A 21,939-nucleotide genomic window follows, 5' to 3' on the forward strand; every position below is an offset into this window, starting at 1 on the left:
ACATAATGTCACAAACTTATTTGGTAAGCCTCAGCAGTACACTGACTCTAAAAAGGAAATGGTATGTTTGGGGTCATTTGATGAAGTTATATCTATTATAATGAATCAGTTTAGTCTCTATTTTTATATGCTTGATGTTTCAGCTGCACTTTGAGTCTCATGACTAATTCTACACAGTTTTCATATTTCTCACTTGGTGCCTACTTTGACATGGGGGGGTTTCCTATATTTCATGGTTATTCTGTGTTTGTACATTTTAATTGTTGGTTCCAATCTTTTGCTGATTGTGGTTATCTGTCTGAACAGAAGCTTACATGAACCCATGTACATTTTTCTGTGCAGCCTGTTTGTAAATGAGCTGTATGGTAGTACAGGGTTGTTTCCATTCCTACTGGTTCAGATCCTCTCTAATTCTCACACTGTTTCGGCTTCTTTTTGTTTCCTGCAGATTTTCTGTTTGTATTCTTATGCAGGTATAGAATTTTTAAACCTATCAGTTATGTCTTATGACAGATATCTTTCTATCTGCCATCCTCTACAATATAACACACGTATGACATATAAGAAGGTTGCCATACTTATTGCTTTTATATGGTTGCTCATATTTGTTGCAATTTTTTTAGCAACATCTTTGGCTGTCCCTTTACAGCTGTGTGGGAACATCATCAACAAAGTGTACTGTGACCACCACTCTGTGGTGAAACTGGCCTGCTTTGACACAACAGTTAATAACATTTGTGGACTCATTGCTATTGCTCTCACAGTTTTTGGTCCCCTAATTTTAATCCTTTACACTTACATTCAGATTTTTAAAGTGTGTTTTTCTGGTTCCAATCAGACGAGGCAGAAAGCTTTCAGTACCTGCACACCTCACCTCGCTTCTCTGCTCAACTTTTCTTTTGGAGCTTTCTTTGAAATATTACAGAGCAGGTTTAATATGAGCAGTGTACCCAATATGTTGCGCATTTTTTTATCATTATACTTTTTGATGTGCCCGGCACTCTTTAACCCAGTAATGTATGGACTGAAACTGTCTAAAATTCGTGTTACATGTAAAAATCTGTTTTTAAATGTACACTGTTAGTTTTAGCAGACACCCAACAGAAGTGTGCCTCTTTCCTTTAACAATTTTAAACCATTGTATTGTTCGCCAACATCAAACACAAATACAATTACTAACTCTTTAAAAATTGTTTTGCTTCCATAAACTCAAAGACGACCATGGTAGCAATGCTAAAGCTGTACAACAAACGTTGGTGTGGACAGTGTTTCTCAGATTTGAGCAATGAGCTGAATGTATTTAATAGCTGAGGAACAAATCAACACACTTTGTAATCAGAAATAACAGTTTTTAACAGCATGTTTACAAGAAAGTGTCAGTGCAGCAGCCAATGAAAAAAATAAACATTTCTACTAGTTGTATTGATTTTATAATTTCAAAACATTTTGATGCAGCAGCAACAGATTGAGACAGAGGACATAACTCCTAAAGTTGAACTCCTGTATCTTAAAACCCGTATCAGTGTGGCATTTATGTAATTCTGGCCAGGTGTCAGTACATAGAGATAAGTAAATATAGATATATGTATGATATCAATGCATAGATGTTTGAGTCCTCTATTCACATTATTATCCCTGCTTTAATTCACACAGTAGTCTGTACATGGTTACAACTTAACATGCTTAACATTTTTTTTACATTGCTTTTAAAATTATTTAAGTGTTGTCACCCTTTTTTTCAAAGGTTAATTTTCCATTTATCTCTCTACTCTGCAAACACAACACCTATTACACATCTGTTCGTCCTGGAAGAAGTTCCTTCCTCTACAATTTTTTAACTGAGGTTTCTGCCTTTTTTTTTTCCAGTAGAAGGTTTATGTTTGTTTTTTGATCAATGGCTGTAAAAATACGGGGTATGTTGATATTGTAAAGACATCTGAAGAAAATTTGTAGTTTTATTTTTGCCAATATGAATAAAATTGACTTGGCTGAATCTTCCGCTGTGTAAAATGTTCAGAATTTTATTTTCACTTTGCTGATTTTTTTTTTTTTTTTGGTAAAATAAGACAAAACAGGCAACAATTTGGCATGGCGGTCAAGTGCATCCAATGCATTGATGGATGTGTTCCTGGCCACAGCTCTTGCAGATTTGCGCTTGTTATTTTTAGCATTCCTGACATTTAAAGCAGCCCTGACACCAAAATTGAATGGAGCTGGAAGTTGTTGGCTTCTATGAAGTAAAGTCAAACCCAGAACAACCCCTTTAAGTAAAAACATCTCGGTTCTACAACCCAATTGGTTGTATTTCAGTAGACATCTCAAAATCATTTTATGACATAAAAAATGATTATGAATCAAATAAAGGCTTAGAGCTTTTGATTTCTCTATAACAAAATAAACCCAGTCATAGGTTTAGCACAACTTAACATACATCTAAATGTGCAGCCAAAGATACTGGATATTTACACAGCTAACAGTCACATTTATTGTAATGAAAATTAGTTAGCAAGGACGTTTCTTGAATGGTTTTAACGTTCAGTCTTGTGAGACTTGAGTTATCTACACTAAAAAAAAATATAATCACAACGCTTCTGTTTTTGTTCCAACTTTTCATGATCTGGAATCAAAGATCTAAGACATTTTCTATGTACTCAAAAGGCCTATTTCACTCAAAATTTGTTTACAAATTTGTTTAAATCTGTGTTAGTGAGAACTTCTCATTTGCCAGACAGGTGTGGCGGACCAAGATGCTGATTTTTCAACAGAATAATTGCAAAGGTGCGCCTAAGGCTCGTCTCAATAAAAAGCCACTCTAAAATGTGCAGTTTAAACATAAAAAGAGACATTTATTAGGCACTGAACTATGGATTGGACAGATATGCATGGTGGGGTTGTGTGTCAGAAAACCAGTCTGTTTAACTGTTAATATATTTGTTGACTCTAATTTGCCTGTACATCTAAATAAGATGGTGAATGGTTGTCTGTCTCTATGTGTCAGCCATGTGATAGTCTGGAGACCTGTCCAGACCCCCACAACCCAAGTTCAGTGTCACACCGCGGTGAGGTTTGTCTTGTTCGGGGTTTTATTTTGTCTTGTGACTTCCTGTTTTATTTTGAAAATTAACTCTCCTCTCGTTTCAGATCACTTGCCCTTCCCCTGGTGTCACTAGTCTGATTGTCTTCCCTGATTCCTGATTGTGTCCACCTGTTCCCCATTGCCCTCATGTGTCTTATAGTCTGCGTCTCCCTTTGTCTTGTGCCAGAGTGTTTCTTTCCTGTCGATCACCCAAGCCAGTTACCACAGTCCAAGTTTTGTCTCTGATTCATCGTGAAGTGTTGTATTCTTTTCCTCCAGGCGAGTGATTTTGTGTTCATAGTTTTCTTAGTTTGTACCTAGTGCCATAGTGTGTTGCAGCCTCCCTTGGAGTGATTTTTTGTTATCGTGTAGCATTTAGTCTTAGCCTCCATTTTTTAGGAGTGCCTTTTGTTTTGTACCTTTAGCCTTAGCATTTTTCTTCCTCCCATTGGAGTCATTTTCTGTTGGTTTATTTTCCTTTTCTGTCAGCTGTTTTGTCCCTCCCTTTTGGAGTGTTTTTTTTGTTCTTCTTAGACTCATAGGATAATTTTCATAGCCATTTATTTAATCACCGTGTCCTGAGGTTAAGAGGGATTAATAAAGTCCACACCGATCTTCGCTCTGCATCTGAGTCCTCCTTCATGTCCAGGCCTGACATTCAGATACACAGTTCAGGATAAAAAATGCATGAAGAATCAATAACACCTTCTATGAATGCCATGTTCATACAGCGTAATATAACTCTATATAAATTATTATAATCATGCAAATACAACTGATAACAAAATTTTAAACTATTACAAGTGGAAAACCCTTACTTTAGCCAGTTATAAAAACACATAGAGAACCACAGTACTGTATGGTGCTTTCACTTTAATTAATGCTCATAAAGTCATGCTATAACACGTTATTGATGTTTTAAATACATTTTTTCCATCATAGAAACTTAGTATTTATATTATGTTATGATATGTGACAGAAACAGTGTTGGGGAGTAGAGAACTACATGTAATTGATGTCGTTTACAGTTTGCAGTAGCTTGCTGGTAGTTCAGCTTGATTTATATTTGTGTAGTGATTCAAGTAGTTAAATTACTTTTTGCCATTTTTGTGTGGTTAAACTACTGCAACTACAAGATATAAATTGGGCCATCAAATGAAAGGAATTATTATTATTTATTTTACCATTGCTTTTCACTGTAATTGACTGCCCCCACACCCTTTTTCTTTTTTCCTGATCACTGTGAATGAATGCCTAGCCAATGGCAGTCATCAGACAGCTTCAACCACACACTTGACTTGAACTTTGTTGAGCGCTATTTATTCTTGTGCTGCGTATGTGTAAAGGGTGAGCATTTCTCAGTAGCCACACAGTGACATAGATAAACCACCCGAACCTTAGCCTGAGGAAGAATCACCATGGCCATTATTAAACAAATACATGACACTGACTCGCTCCGGTGACAAAGCTATGCTTTTACTTTTGAGCTATGCGAGCCGAAAATGAATACACTCTCTACTCCAAAGACGCTGACCACAAATCTGAGAACACTTATAAAGTCGCCATTACACAGACAGAGAATGGGACATATTTTAACATCAGGATCTGGAAGCATTCACAGTGACGGTGCTGGACTACATCAAGTTCTGTATTGGAAATGTGACTGTGGATAAAATAATTCTGGTTTTCCCAAACCAGAAACCCTGGATGACCAGCCAGGTCCGCACGCTCCTCAGGACCTGCGATGCTGCCTTCAGGTCACCACTACTACTATCATCATGCTGTCATGTCAATCAAACACAGGTGGGACTTTCAAGATGGCGGCGTGCACGGTTTCAGCGGCTCATGACTCCTCCTTTCAGTGCTCTTTTTTGTACTTTCTCCTTGTTTGGTTGTGTCCTTTTGGTACCTTTGCTTCCACAAACATCCGCTGCACTCGTCAGGATCTGGCAGAAATTTGTTACAAGATACATGTTTTGAGTGACTTTCAATCCACCTACAACATCCCAGACTCCATTGCGAGATCACCGGGCTCTCTGTTGATTGTTATCGGGTCTGGAAGGTGTCGCAGACGGCAGAGGAAGAGGAAGCAGAAGTGGACCTGCAGGTCCGGCATCAAGCTGAGGCTAAGGAAACAATCACACAAGCCACCTCTGCCGAGCCTGTATCTCTCCAATGCCAGATCCATGGTACATAAAATGGACTACCTTGAATTACAACTTGCTGAGGACTCTGGTAAGAGCAGGGGAGCGGGGCTCTGTATTTACGCACATGAGGACTGGTGCAACAACAGAATAATCATTAACACACATTGTTCACCAGACCTGGAGTAAATGTCTGAAAAATGTTGGCTTTATTTTCCACCAAGAGAGCTAACTGTTAATCATTACAGCTGTTTACATCCTACCCAACGCCAATGTAAACACAGCGCTCTCTCTCCTGCTGAGCACCATTAATGAACAGCAGTGGGTCCACCCTGATGGTGCTCACATCATTAGTGGAGATTTTAATAAGGCCAATCTGAAAACTTGTACTACCCAGCTTCCACCAACATGTCAAGTGTCCTACAAGGGGAGGGGGGCACACTCGATCATATTCACTCCAACATTAAGCATGCTTACAGAGCCATACCCCTTCCCCACCTCGGCCAGTCAGACAATCTCTCCCTGCTACTCACCCTGGCATACACCACCCTCAGACGGAGAGCCAGGCCTATCACAAAAACTGTTACAACTTGGCCTGGAAATGCACTCTCCGACCTACAGGACTGCTTCACACTCACAGAATGGGACATATTTTAACATCAGGATCTGGAAGCATTCACAGAGACGGTGCTGGACTACATCAAGTTCTGTATTGGAAATGTGACTGTGGATAAAATAATTCTGGTTTTCCCAAACCAGAAACCCTGGATGACCAGCCAGGTCCGCACGCTCCTCAGGACCTGCGATGCTGCCTTCAGGTCAGGTGACGGTGCTCTGTACAATGTTGCTCGTGCCAACCTGAAGAGAGGGATTAAGGAAGCCAAGGCGGACAATAAGGTCGAATCTCTAATGCTGGCCTACAAAGTTGTCTCCGGTACTGCTCCTACCTACCTGAAAGCCCTGATTCAGACATATGCTACCTCACCACCGTTGCGCTCTTCCAATGAACGGCGCCTGGCTCTGCCCCCCGTTGGTTCCAGGCAATCCAGACTCTTTGCATTTCTTGTTACCCGCTGGTGGAACACACCACCAGTTCCAACCAGAGCAGGGGCGTCCCTCTCTACCTTTAAAAAACTCCTGAAGACCCATCTCTTCAGAGAGCATCTTCTTTCCTAGCACCACACGATAATACTACTCCTCAAAGAATTGTCACTAGCACTTATTGATGCACTAATAGCTCTTATTGCACTATACCTTGATTGTTTGTTTTTATTCTTCTGGTAAGTCGCTTTGGATAAAAGCGTCTGCTAAATGTAAATGTAAATGTAAGAGGAAAATAGTCCCACTTGTCTAGCAATACCACACAGGAGGTGTGTTATTGCATCACAGATGCTGTGATGTGATGATGGGAGACTTGAGTTTGTCACTAGCAGAGAAACTTACCTGCTTCTTTGCTAGCTTCAAAACACTAAAGCAAGACTCACCCTGACCCCACCCGCACCAGGCTTCAACACCACCCCACTCACTGTAGAGGAGCGTGATGTGAGGTGGGTGCTCCTGACAGTGAACCCAAGGAAGGCGGCAGGCCCAGAGGTGCCCACCAGCTCACCCTCATCTTCACCAGGATTTTCAACCACTTCCTGCCACAATCATCCCCGTGCCGAAGAAGACAACCATCGCCAGCCTAAATGTTAACTGTCCTGTGGCCCTCACACCAGTAATCATGAAGTGTTTTGAGAGGCTGGTTCTTCAGCACGTTAGGAATACATCCCCCCACCTTCGACCCCCACCAGTTCACTTACAGTGCAAACAGATCCACGGAAGACGCCATCGCCGCCGCTCTCCACTTCGGGCTGAGCCACTTGGTGCAGCGGCAGAGCTATGACCAGATGCTCTTTGTGGATTTTAGCTCAGCTTGTAATACAATAATCCCGAAAATTCTCACTACTAAACTGACCACTCTGGGCCTCCCTCCTCTTACATGTGCCTCGATTAAAAACCTCCTGACAGACCAGCCGCAGGCTGTAGGACTCGGCCCACACCTCTCCTCCACCCTTACACTGAGCACTTGTTCCCCTCAGGGCTGTGTGCTGAGCCCCCTTTTGTACTGCCGCACCACAGTGGTCGTACTAATTTCAAGGGACAATGAGGAAGCCTACAGAGAAGAGGTCCAGAAGCTGACAGCATGGTGTTTAGCTAAAAACCTGGCGCTGAACACCATGAAAACCAAAGAGCTCATACTGGACTTCAGGAGGCACAGATCTGATCCACCCCCCTCTACATCAACGGCCAGTGTGTGGAGAGGGTGCAAACCTTCAGGTTCCTCGGTGTGCTCGTCTCTGCTGACCTCTCCTGGACAGACAACACCACCAACCTGACAAACTGTGGTCTTTCTGTCAGGTAATCTGTGATCCAGTAGATGAAGGAAAGATGAAGGAAAGATCCACTCCTATCTCTGTGAGCTTGTTTTTGAGTATGTTGGGTTGGATGGTGTTGAATGCTCTTGAAATATCAAAGAACATGCTTCTCACATAAGCACCAGTTTCCTCCAGATGAGCAAGGGCAAGGTGAAGCATGTAGAGGACAGCATCGTTCACTCTGATATGTTGTTTGTATGCAAACTGCAGGGGGTCAAGTTTGTCTTTGACTTCAGCTCTCAGTAGGTGTAAAATCAGCCGCTCCAAGGTCTTCATGATGTGAGAAGTGAGGGCTACTGGTCTGTAGTCATAAAGTTCAGCTGGACATTTTATTTTTGGTACCGGCACAGTGCCCCAACTGTAGACTGAGGTTGATCTTGCGGAGTGGTTGACACAGTTGGGCAGCACAGTCCTTGAGCAGCCTTGGACACACACCCTCTGGGCCAGCAGCCTTCCTAGAGCAAAGTCTTCCCAGTTCCAACCTCACCCCCGTCTCTGTGACAGACAAGGGTGGAGGCTCAGGTGTACATGTACACATGTTGAAGAGGAGGAGGAGGAGAAGGAGCAGCAGCATTGGCATTGGGTGAGGCTGCTGTATTGAATCTGTTGAGTTCATCAGCTCTTTCTACATCACCCGCCACTGGCTGTCTTTTCTTGTTGTTGTAACCAGAGATGGTGTTGATTCCTCTCCACATTTCATGGATGTTGCTGTTCTGTAGATTTCTCTCCAGTTTCTTCTTGTATTCCACCTTTGCCATCTTTAATCTCTTCTTCAACTTATATTGTACTTGTTTGAGCCGTGCTTTGTCACCATCTCTAAAAGCTGCCTTCTTCTCATTGATGATTGCCTTTAAATCACTAGTAATCCAAGGTTTGTTATTGTGGAAACAGCGTACAGTCCTAGTGGATATGACCGTGTCTCTACAGAAGTTGATGTAAAGCAGATCAGTAAAGCAGTCAACCTGTCTGTCAATGTCCATACTGTTCTCCTCTGTTTCCAGCAACACATTCCAGTCTGTACATTCAAAGCAGTCCTTTTGAGCCTCAGTTGCCTCTGGTGTTCATTTCCTGACTGTGAGTTTAGTTGGAGGCTGCCTCCACACACAGGGTTTGTAACAAGTCTCCAGAAGAACTAAGTTGTGGTCCAATCGTCCTATTGGGGGCATGACAGTAGATCTGTAAGCTTGTTTGACATTAGCATACAGCAGATCAAGGGTTTTATTTTCTCTGGTGGGACATTTAACGAACTGTGTAAATCCAGTCAGGTGAGAGGAGAGGGAAACATGATGAAGTCTCCTGATATTATATATATATCAAGAATGATTCTGGGTGTTTAGTCTGTATCCTAGCAACAAGTTCATGTAGAACTTCACATGGAACTTCAGCAATCGGAATGTACACAAGTATTGTTATGATATGACTGAATTCTCTTGGTACATAATATGGTCTCATACTAACTGCCAATAATTCAATCTCTAGCACATCTTCTCCTTGACAGTAACATGTGCAGGACTGCACCACCTCTGGTTCACAAATAAAGCCAAGCCCCCACCTTTCTTCTTGCCACTAACTTGAGCATCTCTGTCTGATCTTATGAGAGTGAAGCCAGGTAGATCCACATTGGAGTCGGAGATGTTTTGATTCAACCACGTTTCCGTAAAACACAAGAGACTACAGTCACGGTATACTTTCTGAGTCTTCACCAATATCTCCGCTTCATCAGTCTTGTTGGGCAGGGAGTTGACATTCCCCATGATGACTGACGGCAGAAAAGGCTTATATCTCCATTTCCGAGCCTTAACTTTTGCACCAGCATGGCAACCACAAAAATATCTCTTCAACTCAGCTGGAATAGGGTGATGGTGTCCTCCAGACTTGCTCTGTTTCAATGAAAGAAGCTCCTCGCTTGAATAAACTCTTCTCTCCACAGAAGTATCCACCAAAAGTATTATAAAAAGTACACAAAAACTAAGCAAATTTGTGCAAAAACAGAGGGCTACCAAACTCTTGCTGCTCCTCCATGAAGCGCATTCCAGAATAGAGGAGGCTGAGCAGTGACTAGACTTCCTGAGGGTCCTCAGGAAGAACAACCTAGACTCCAACGTGCTGTTGACCGCTCATCCATTGAGAGCTTGCTAACATAATGCGTCACAGTTTGGTGTGGCAGCTGCACTGAGGCAAACAGGGAGAGGCTTCAGAGGGTAATCAGGACAGCACAGAAAATTGTCGGGTGCCCTCTCCCCTCCCTGATGGACATATACGCATCCCGCTTCCTAAACAGAGCAAAAAACATCACCAAGTACAGCTCACAGCCCGGCTTTGGACTGTTTGACCTGCTGCCCTCTGGCAGATGCTATAGGTGCATCAAAGCAAGGACTATACACCACTACTATTATGATCATCACCATACACCACTACTGTTATCATCGTCACCATAAACCACTACTATTACGATCATCACCATACACCACTACTATTATCATCATCACCATACACCACTACTACTATCATTATCACCATACACCACTACTACTATCATCATCACCATACATCACTACTACTACCATCATCACCATACACCACTACTACTGTCATCATCACCATACACCACTACTACTACCATCATCACCATACACCACTACTACTATCATCATCACCACTTCTACTATCATCACAGACCACTGCTTCTATCATCATCACCACTTCTACTATCATCACAGACCACTGCTTCTATCATCATCACTACAGACCACTACTACTTTCGCCATCACCATAGTCAAGGTTTAGGCCCAGACTTTTAGCTAGTCACCCACTGCTACTATCATCATCAACATGGATCACAGTTGGGCTAGGAGTATTGCTGTGTTTGCTGATGTGGTTATGCTGGACTGCATTTTATCAACTCTCCCATTTTATAACTACTTTTCAACCCTCCCTTTGATCCCATTTAATCCCTCTTTTCAACCCCTTTTCATGTCCTTGACCCTCCTATTTCCTCGGCTATTTGAAATAAAAATGGTTTCATACATTGCAATGGCGTGGTTTTCTTAGTGATGCAGAGCATAATTCATTATGAGAGATTCTGAGACAGCAGAAGGCCATGAGTTTGAGTTGATGTGTTTTCCATATGTCTGCATGTTTGTTCTTCAGGTGCTACAGTTTGTTTGTTTTGACTGAAACATGTTATTTTATGATATCAAAGTGAAATCATACCCTATAGTCTTCAAATGTAGAAGAAGTTTTTCTGAAACATGTTGTTTTATGACATCAAACCAAAATGAGTCTTCAAATGTAGCAAAAGAAGATGTTCTACAAAGAAGTATTTGTCAGGCATTTATTAAACATGATCAGTTGGACATTCCATAATGAGGTCACTTTGCCTCTGTGGGCGTCCTCTGTCTTTCAAAATTTCAGATAAGTCACAGCAGAGTTTCAGCTCAGCTACAAGAGACTCACAGTCTGACTACAGTGTGTGAAACTGATTTACATAATGTCACAAACTTATTTGGTAAGCCTCAGCAGTACACTGACTCTAAAAAGGAAATGGTATGTTTGGGGTCATTTGATGAAGTTATATCTATTATAATGAATCAGTTTAGTCTCTATTTTTATATGCTTGATGTTTCAGCTGCACTTTGAGTCTCATGACTAATTCGACACAGTTTTCATATTTCTCACTTGGTGCCTACTTTGACATGGGGGGGTTTCAATTCCTATATTTCATGGTTATTCTGTGTTTGTACATTTTAATTGTTGGTTCCAATCTTTTGCTGATTGTAGTTATCTGTCTGAACAGGAGCTTACATGAACCCATGTACATTTTTCTGTGCAGCCTGTTTGTAAATGAGCTGTATGGCAGTACAGGGTTGTTTCCATTCCTTCTGGTTCAGATCCTCTCTAATTCTCACACTGTTTCGGCTTCTTTTTGTTTCCTGCAGACTTACTGTTTGTATTCTTATGGAAGTATAGAATTTTTAAACCTATCAGTCATGTCTTATGACAGATATCTTTCTATCTGCCATCCTCTACAATATAACACACGTATGACATATAAGAAGGTTGCCATGCTTATTGCCGTTACCTGGTTTTTAGTATTTCTTGTAAATTTTGTTTCACTATCTTTGACTGTCCCTTTACAGCTGTGTGGGAACATCATTAACAAAGTGTATTGTGACTACCACTCTGTGGTGAAACTGGCCTGCTTTGACACAACAGCTAATAACATCTATGGACTCATTGCTTCTGCTCTCTCAGTTTTTGGTCCCCTAATTTTAATCCTTTACACTTACACTCAAATCCTTAAAGTGTGTTTTTCTGGTTCCAAGCAGACGAGGCAGAAAGCTTTCAGTACCTGCACACCTCACCTCGCTTCTCTGCTCAACTTTTCTTTTGGAGCTTGTTTTGAAATATCACAGAGCAGGTTTGATATGAGCAGTGTACCCAATATGTTGCGCATTTTTTTATCATTATACTTTCTTACGTGCCCGGCACTCTTTAACCCAGTAATGTATGGACTGAAACTGTCTAAAATTCGTGTTACATGTAAAAATATGTTTTCAAATGTAGACTGTTAGTTTTAGCAGACACCCAACAGAAGTGTGCCTCTTTCCTTTAACAATTTTAAACCATTGTATTGTTCGCCAACATTAAACACAAATACAATTACTAACTCTTTAAAAATTGTTTTGCCTCCATAAACTCAGAGATGACCATGGTAGCAATGCTAAAGCTGTACAACAAACGTTGGTGTGGACAGTGTTTCTCAGATTTGAGCAATAAGCTGAATGTATTTAATAGCTGAGGAACAAATCAACACACTTTGTAATCAGAAATAACAGTTTTTAACAGCATGTATACAAGAAAGTGTCAGTGCAGCAGCCAATGAAAAAAATAAACATTTCTACTAGTTGTCTTGACTTTAGTCACAACTTTATAATTTCAAAACATTTTGATGCAGCAGCAACAGATTGAGACAGAGGACATAACTCCTAAAGTTGAACTCCTGTATATTAAAACCCGTATCAGTGTGGCATTTATGTAATTCTGGCCAGGTGTCGGTACATAGAGATAAGTAAATATAGATATATGTATGATATCAATGCATAGATGTTTGAGTCCACTGCTCTATTCACATTATAATCCCTGCTTTAATTCACACAGTAGTCTGTACATGGTTACAACTTAACATGCTTAACATGTTTTTTTACATTGCTTTTAAAATTATTTAAGTGTTGTCACCCTTTTTTTCAAAGGTTAATTTTCCATTTATCTCTCTACTCTGCAAACACAACACCTATTACACATCTGTTCGTCCTGGAAGAAGTTCCTTCCTCTACAATTTTTTAACTGAGGTTTCTGCCTTTTTATTTCCAGTAAAAGGTTTGTTTGTTTTTTGATCAATGGCTGTAAAAATACGGGGTGTCTCGATATTGTAAAGACATCAGAAGAAAATTTGTAGTTGTATTTTTGCCAATATGAATAAAATTGACTTGGCTGAATCTTCCGCTGTGTAAAATGTTCAGAATTTTATTTTCACTTTGCTGATTTTTTTTTTTTTTTGGTAACATGGAGGAAATAAGACAAAACAGGCAACAATTTGGCATGGCGGTCAAGTGCATCCAATGCATTGATGGATGTGTTCCTGGCCACAGCTCTTGCAGATTTGCGCTTGTTATTTTTAGCATTCCTGACATTTAAAGCAGCCCTGACACCAAAATTGAATGGAGCTGGAAGTTGTTGGCTTCTATGAAGTAAAGTCAAACCCAGAACAACCCCTTTAAGTAAAAACATCTCGTTTCTACAACCCAATTGGTTGTATTTCAGTAGACATCTCAAAATCATTTTATGACATAAAAAATGATTATGAATCAAATAAAGGCTTAGAGCTTTTGATTTCTCTATAACAAAATAAACCCAGTCATAGGTTTAGCACAACTTAACATACATCTAAATGTGCAGCCAAAGATACTGGATATTTACACAGCTAACAGTCACATTTATTGTAATGAAAATTAGTTAGCAAGGACGTTTCTTGAATGGTTTTAACGTTCAGTCTTGTGAGACTTGAGTTATCTAAACTAAACAAAAATATAATCACAATGCTTCTGTTTTTGTTCCAACTTTTCATGAGCTGGAATCAAAGATCTAAGACATTTTCTATGTACTCGAAAGGCTTATTTCACTCAAAATTTGTTTACAAATTTGTTTAAATCTGTGTTAGTGAGAACTTCTCATTTGCCTGACAGGTGTGGCGGACCAAGATGCTGATTTTTCAACAGAATAATTGCAAAGGTGCGCCTAAGGTTGGTCTCAATAAAAAGCCACTCTAAAATGTGCAGTTTAAACATAAAAAGAGACATTTATTAGGCACTGAACTATGGATTGGACAGATATGCATGGTGGGGTCGTGGGTCTGTTTAACTGTTAATATATTTGTTGACTCTAATTTGCCTGTACATCTAAATAAGATGAATGGTGAATGGTTGTCTGTCTCTATGTGTCAGCCATGTGATAGTCTGGAGACCTGTCCAGACCTCTTACCCAATATGAGCTGGGATCAGCTCCAGCCCCCCACAACCCAAGTTCAGATACACAGTTCAGGATAATAAATGCATAAATGAAGAATCAATAACACCTCCTATGAATGCCATGTCCATAATGCATTAAAAGCACATCCATAGCACATTGTTATCCATTCATACAGCGTAATACAACTCTATATAAATTATTATAATCATGCATTACAACTGATAACAAAATTTTAAACTATTACAAGTGGAAAACCCTTACTTTAGCCAGTTATAAAAACACATAGAGAACCACAGTATTGTATGGTGCTTTCACTTTAATTAATGCTCATAAAGTCATGCTATAACACATTATTGATGTTTTAAATACATTTTTTCCATCATAGAAACTTAGTATTTATATTATGTTATGATATGTGACAGAAACAGTGTTGGGGAGTAGAGAACTACATGTAATTGATGTCGTTTACAGTTTGCAGTAGCTTGCTGGTAGTTCAGCTTGATTTATATTTGTGTAGTGATTCAAGTAGTTAAATTACTTTTTGCCATTTTTATTTGGTTAAACTACTGCAACTACAAAATATAAATTGGGCCATCAAATGAAAGGAATTATTATTATTTATTTTACCATTGCTTTTCACTGTAATTGACTGCCCCCACACCCTTTTTCTTTTTTCCTGATCACTGTGAATGAATGCCTAGCCAATGGCAGTCATCACACAGCTTCAACCACACACTTGACTTGAACTTTGTTGAGCGCTATTTATTCTTGTGCTGCGTATGTGTAATGGGTGAGCATTTCTCAGTAGCCACACAGTGACATAGATAAACCACCCGAACCTCAGCCTAAGGAAGAATCACCATGGCCATTATTTAACAAATACATGACACTGACTCGCTCCGGTGACAAAGCTAAGCTTTTACTTTTGAGCTATGCGAGCCGAAAGTGAATACACTCTCTACTCCAAAGACGCTGACCACAAATCTGAGAACACTTATATTAGGGATTGTGAATAAAGAAAAACATTTATAATTTTATATCTGAAAATCTTTTTTTCCTAGTTCTAAACAGCATTTGTAGTAAAATACACATGAAGAAAGGGAAAATGTAGACATATTTAGACATGAAAATGACCAAAAGTGGAGCCTTGTAATGCTGCTGAATTTGGCAGCAAAAGATAGCAGCATTATTTTTGGGTGTGTGACTTATACCCATATCAGAAAATGATATCAAAATATAATCCGACATCAGCATCTGTAGTAAAGTACAATGTGTCCCATTCCTTTTTCTGCTGTTATTATGAACTTGTATACTGACAATTATTAGGCAGTTTGAGCTTGATATTTTTTTTTAATAAGTAGTTTGAACTACTTTTCTAAGTAGCTTTAGTCGACCAAACAACATTATCCCTATGGTAGCTTCACTGTAGTCCAACTTCTTCTAGTGTGAAGTTATTGGTAGCTTGCAAAGCTTTCAAACTAGCTTTCACAGCACTGGAGAGCAGTCTGTGTTATGGTAGTTTCAGAATCAGATTCTTCCACAAAACACTGTTGTCACTTTGGCTTGGGCTTATCACACATTCAGAATGCTTAACTTGTAAAACAATCCATCTCTTTTAAAAACTTTTAATAAGTTATCACGCATGATTGGAAACATTAAGAGTTTTATAAAGCCTTATAAATGCAATAAAATGTCTCTGTGCTTATAATGCATTATAAATATGACCTTCATAGAAGTGGAACTGCCAAAGCTGTGAGATGAGTTATTTTTAATAGCCTACATTGGACATTAGACTTTTACCTATGACACGGATTTTGGACATTTTCAGTCCGTACATTAAAGGGTTAATGAGCGGTGGACATGTCAGAAAGTATAAGGATAAAAAAATTCGCAACATATTGGGTACACGGTTCATATTAAACCTGCTTTGTATTAATTCAAAGCTAGCTCCAACAGAAAAGTTAAAGATGGAAGCGAGTTGAGGTGTGCAGGTACTGACAGCTTTCTGTCTTGTCTGTTTAGAACCAGAAAAACACACTAGAAGAATCTTCATGTAAGTGTAAAGAATAAAGATTAAAGCTCCAAAGATTATGCCAAAAGACAGAATGAGCCCATATGTATTTACTACAAGTGTCTCTGAGCATGCCAGCTTGACCACAGAGTGGCTATCACAGTAAACTTTGTAAATGATGTTCCCACACAGCTGTGAATGGGAATTCAAATAGAATATATAGACAATACATGCAAGTAAAGGGTATAACCATGTTAGAGCAATAAGTGTGGCAATTTTGTTGGATGTCATTCGTGTGTTATATTGTAGAGGGTAACAGATAGCAAGATATCTGTCATAAGACATGACAGCTAAGTTTAAATATTCAATTGCTCCATAAGTATGTACGCAATAAATCTGCAGGAAACAAAAAGGAGCAGAAACAGTGTGAATGTCAGAGAGGATCTGAACCAGAAGGAATGGAAACAACCCTGTACTACCATACAGCTCATTTACAAACAGGCTGCACAGAAAAATGTACATAGGTTCATGTAAGCTCCTGTTCAGACAGATAACCACAATCAGCAACACATTGGAACAAATAATAAAAACATATAAAGACACGAGAATCATAAAATAGAAGTATTTAAAAGTTCCACTATGAAAATAAGCAGCCAGTGTGAAATATGAGACCTCTGTGGAGTTTATCATAATCCTTTTTAGGTTCACAGCTATTCTACTGTGAACATTAAGCAATAAATATGTTACCTTTTGTTATAAATCTTAAATTTCTTAAAAATCTTAAAGATTTGTTATTAATCTTAAAAATCTCATTAGCTTTAACTTGGACTTGTTTGGCACAATTTTCAACTGAAACATAAAGCAAACATGAACAGAAGTCAGTGTGGCAATATTTAACAGGTTAATTATCATATAAATCATTATTGAAAGCATCCCTACATGGACCATTTCCTTTTCAAATTCACAGTAATGGTTTGGTTAAAATTTACAAGTCAACGACATTGTGTGAATTTGATCATTCACCTGCTGCCCCACTGCAGTCACGCTGTGAGTCCCTCCTTACTGAGCCCAAACCCTGATGTAACATCTTATAAAACATTTCAAGACAGAAAACACCCCCAGCAACTCCTCAACATGAAAGGCCCTGATGATTATTGTTTAATTCATGTAAGTAATCCGATTCAAGCGAGCAGGTGGGAGTTATGGTGGATGGGTCAAACAAACCCCGGACTTTGACCCAGGAGACCAGTGTTAGTGGTCTGTGTGAAACAAAGAGTCAATGTTGTTATTTGGAGTCAATCTGCATAACTACGTCCTGTACTTCAGTGCAAGTTGGGTCATGGTTTATTAAGCCAAACCCTTTTTTTTACTCTAATTCGTCAACTGGTTTTATTGACGGCCATTACCATAGACCACTACTACTATCATCATCGATCACTGCTGTCGTGTCAATCAAACACAGGTGGGACTTTCAAGATGGCGGCGTGCACGGTTTCAGTGGCTCACGACTCCTCCTTTCAGTGCTCTTTTTTGTACTTTCTCCTTGTTTGGTTGTGTCCTTTTGGTACCTTTGCTTCCACAAACATCCGCTACACTTGTCAGGATCTGGCAGACATTTGTTACAAGATACCTGTTTCGAGTGACTTTCAATCCACCTCCAACATCCCACTTGATCATATTCACTCCAACATTAAGCATGCTTACAGAGCCATACCCCTTCCCCACCTCGGCCAGTCAGACCATCTCTCCCTGCTACTCACCCCAGCATACACCACCCTCAGACCAGGCCTTTCACAAAAACTGTTACAACTTGGCCTGGAAATGCACTCTCCGACCTACAGGACTGCTTCACACTCACAGAATGGGACATATTTTAACATCAGGATCTGGAAGCATTCACAGAGACGGTGCTGGACTACATCAAGTTCTGTATTGGAAATGTGACTGTGGATAAAATAATTCTGGTTTTCCCAAACCAGAAACCCTGGATGACCAGCCAGGTCCGCACGCTCCTCAGGACCTGCGATGCTGCCTTCAGGTCAGGTGACGGTGCTCTGTACAATGTTGCTCGTGCCAACCTGAAGAGAGAGATTAAGGAAGCCAAGGCGGACAATAAGGTCAAATCTCTAATGCTGGCCTACAAAGTTGTCTCCGGTACTGCTCCTACCTACCTGAACGCCCTGATTCAGACATATGCTACCTCACGACCTTTGCGCTCTTCCAATGAACGGCGCCTGGCTCTGCCCCCTGTTGGTCCAAGGCAATCCAGACTCTTTGCATTTCTTGTTCCCCGCTGGTGGAACACACTACCAGTTCCTACCAGAGCAGGGGTGTCCCTCTCTACCTTTAAAAAACTCCTGAAGACCCAGCTTTTCAGAGAGCATCTTCTTTCCTAGCACCACACGATAATACTACTCCTCAAAGAATTGTCACTAGCACTTATTGATGCACTAATAGCTCTTATTGCACTATACCTTGATTGTTTGTTTTTATTCTTCCGGTAAGTCGCTTTGGATAAAAGCGTCTGCTAAATGACTAAATGTAAATGTAAATGTAAGAGGAAAATAGTCCCACTTGTCTAGCAATAACACACAGGAGGTGAGTTTGTCACTAGCAGAGAAACTTACCTGTTCTTTGCTAGCTTCAAAACACTAAAGCAAGACTCACCCTGACCCCACCCGCACCAGGCTTCAACACCACCCCACTCACTGTAGAGGAGCGTGATGTGAGGCGGGTGCTCCTGACAGTGAACCCAAGGAAGGCGGCAGGCCCAGAGGTGCCCGCCAGCTCACCCTCATCTTCACCAGGATTTTCAACCACTCCCTGCCACAATCATCCCCGTGCCGAAGAAGACAACCATCGCCAGCCTAAATGTTAACTGTCCTGTGGCCCTCACACCGGTAATCATGAAGTGTTTTGAGAGGCTGGTTCTTCAGCACGTTAGGAATACATCCCCCCACCTTCGACCCCCACCAGTTCACTTACAGTGCAAACAGATCCACGGAAGACGCCATCGCCGCCGCTCTCCACTTCAGGCTGAGCCACTTGGTGCAGCGGCAGAGCCACGCCCAGATGCTCTTTGTGGATTTTAGCTCAGCTTGTAATACAATAATCCCGAAAATTCTCACCAATAAACTGACCATTCTGGGCCTCCCTCCTCTTACATGTGCCTAGATTAAAAACCTCCTGACAGACCAGCCGCAGGCTGTAGGACTCGGCCCACACCTCTCCTCCACCCTTACACTGAGCACTTGTTCCCCTCAGGGCTGTGTGCTGAGCCCCCTTTTGTACTGCCTCTACACCCACGACTGCAGTCCGGCCCACAACAACAACCTAATCGTCAAATTCACTGACGACACCACTAATTTCAAGGGACAATGAGGAGTGAGGGCTACTGGTCTGTAGTCATAAAGTTCAGCTGGACATTTTATTTTTGGTACCGGCACAGTGCCCCAACTGTAGACTGAGGTTGATCTTGCGGAGTGGTTGACACAGTTGGGCAGTACAGTCCTTGAGCAGCCTTGGACACACACTCTCTGGGCCAGCAGCCTTCCTAGAGCAAAGTCTTCCCAGTTCCAACCTCACCCCCATCTCTGTGACAGACAAGGGTGGAGGCTCAGGTGTACATGTACACATGTTGAAGAGGAGGAGGAGGAGGAGGAGGAGAAGGAGCAGCAGCATTGGCATTGGGTGAGGCTGCTGTATTGAATCTGTTGAGTTCATCAGCTCTTTCTACATCACCCGCCACTGGCTGTCTTTTCTTCTTGTTGTAACCAGATATGGTGTTGATCCCTCTCCACATTTCACAGATGTTGCTGTTCTGTAGATTTCTCTCCAGTTTCTTCTTGTATTCCACCTTTGCCATCTTTAATCTCTTCTTCAACTTATATTGTACTTGTTTGAGCCGTGCTTTGTCACCATCTCTAAAAGCTGCCTTCTTCTCATTGACGATTGCCTTTAAATCACTAGTAATCCAAGGTTTGTTATTGTGGAAACAGCGTACAGTCCTAGTGGATATGACCGTGTCTCTACAGAAGTTGATGTAATCAGTAAAGCAGTCAACCTGTCTGTCAATGTCCATACTGTTCTCCTCTGTTTCCAGGAACACATATCAGTCTGTACATTCAAAGCAGTCCTTTTGAGCCTCAGTTGCCTCTGGTGTTCATTTCCTGACTGTGAGTTTAGTTGGAGGCTGCCTCCACACACAGGGTTTGTAACAAGTCTCCAGAAGAACTAAGTTGTGGTCCGATCGTCCTATTGGGGGCATGACAGTAGCTCTGTAAGCTTGTTTGACATTAGCATACAGCAGATCAAGGGTTTTATTTTCTCTGGTGGGACATTTAACGAACTGTGTAATTCCAGTCAGGTGAGAGGAGAGGGAAACATGATTGAAGTCTCCTGATATTATATATATCAAGAATGATTCTGGGTGTTTAGTCTGTATCCTAGCAACAAGTTCATGTAGAACTCCACATGGAACTTCAGCAATTGGAATGTACACAAGTATTGTTATGATATGACTGAATTCTCTTGGTACATAATATGGTCTCATACTAACTGCCAATAATTCAATCTCTAGCACATCTTCTCCTTGACAGTAACATGTGCAGGACTGCACCACCTCTGGTTCACAAATAAAGCCAAGCCCCCACCTTTCTTCTTGCCACTAGCTTTAGCATCTCTGTCTGATCTTATGAGAGTGAAGCCAGGTAGATCCACATTGGAGTCGGAGATGTTTTGATTCAACCACGTTTCCGTAAAACACAAGAGACTACAGTCACGGTATACTTTCTGAGTCTTCACCAATATCTCCGCTTCATCAGTCTTGTTGGGCAGAGAGTTGACATTCCCCATGATGACTGAGGGCAGAAAAGGCTTATATCTCCATTTCCGAGCCTTAACTTTTGCACCAGCATGGCAACCACAAAAACACCTCTTCAACTCAGCTGGAATAGGGTGATGGTGTCCTCCAGACTTGCTCTGTTTCAATGAAAGAAGCTCCCGAAGAAGCTCTTGAATAAACTCTTCTCTCCACAGAAGTACCCATCAAAAGTATTATAAAAAGTAAATAAAAACTAAGCAAATTTGTGCAAAAACAGAGAGCTACCAAACTCTTGCTGCTCCTCCATGAAGCGCATTCCGGAATAGAGGAGGCTGAGCAGCGACTAGACTTCCTGAGGGTCCTCAGGAAGAACAACCTAGACTCCAACCTGCTGTTGACCGCTCATCAATTGAGAGCTTGCTAACATAATGCATCACAGTTTGGTGTGGCAGCTGCACTGAGGCAAACGGGGAGGCTTCAGAGGGTAATCAGGACAGCACAGAAAATTGTCGGCTGCCCTCTCCCCTCCCTGATGGAGATATACGCATCCTGCTTCCTAAACAGAGCAAAAAACATCACCAAGTACAGCTCACAGCCCGGCTTTGGACTGTTTGACCTGCTGCCCTCTGGCAGATGCTATAGGTGCATCAAAGCAAGGACTATACACCACTACTATTATGATCATCACCATACACCACTACTATTATCATCATCACCATACACCACTACTACTACCATCATCACCATACACCACTACTACGACCATCATCACCATACACCACTACTACGACCATCATCACCATACACCACTACTACTATCATCATCACCATACACCACTACTACTATCATCATCACCATACACCACTACTACTATCATCATCACCATACACCACTACTACTATCATCATCACCATACACCACTACTATAATTATCACCATC

The 21,939-nt window shown here is 41.0% G+C and overlaps 2 protein-coding genes across 2 annotated transcripts; one reads left to right on the forward strand and one right to left on the reverse strand.

Moving 5' to 3' along the window:
- Window positions 1–11,281: 11,281 nt before the first annotated feature.
- On the forward strand, window positions 11,282–15,481 carry LOC131969838 (olfactory receptor 11A1-like). The gene is made up of 2 exons (XM_059331060.1): window positions 11,282–12,172; window positions 15,386–15,481. The coding sequence occupies exons 1-2, from the start codon at window positions 11,282–11,284 to the stop codon at window positions 15,479–15,481; spliced, it is 987 nt and encodes a 328-aa protein (XP_059187043.1).
- A 452-nt stretch (window positions 15,482–15,933) lies between these two features.
- Window positions 15,934–16,866, reverse strand: LOC131969840 (olfactory receptor 4B13-like). Its single transcript, XM_059331061.1, has one exon. The coding sequence runs from the start codon at window positions 16,864–16,866 to the stop codon at window positions 15,934–15,936; it is 933 nt and encodes a 310-aa protein (XP_059187044.1).
- Window positions 16,867–21,939: the final 5,073 nt, after the last annotated feature.

This window comes from Centropristis striata, chromosome 4, assembly GCF_030273125.1.
Source record: "Centropristis striata isolate RG_2023a ecotype Rhode Island chromosome 4, C.striata_1.0, whole genome shotgun sequence".
Classification (NCBI taxonomy): Eukaryota; Metazoa; Chordata; class Actinopteri; order Perciformes; family Serranidae; genus Centropristis; species Centropristis striata.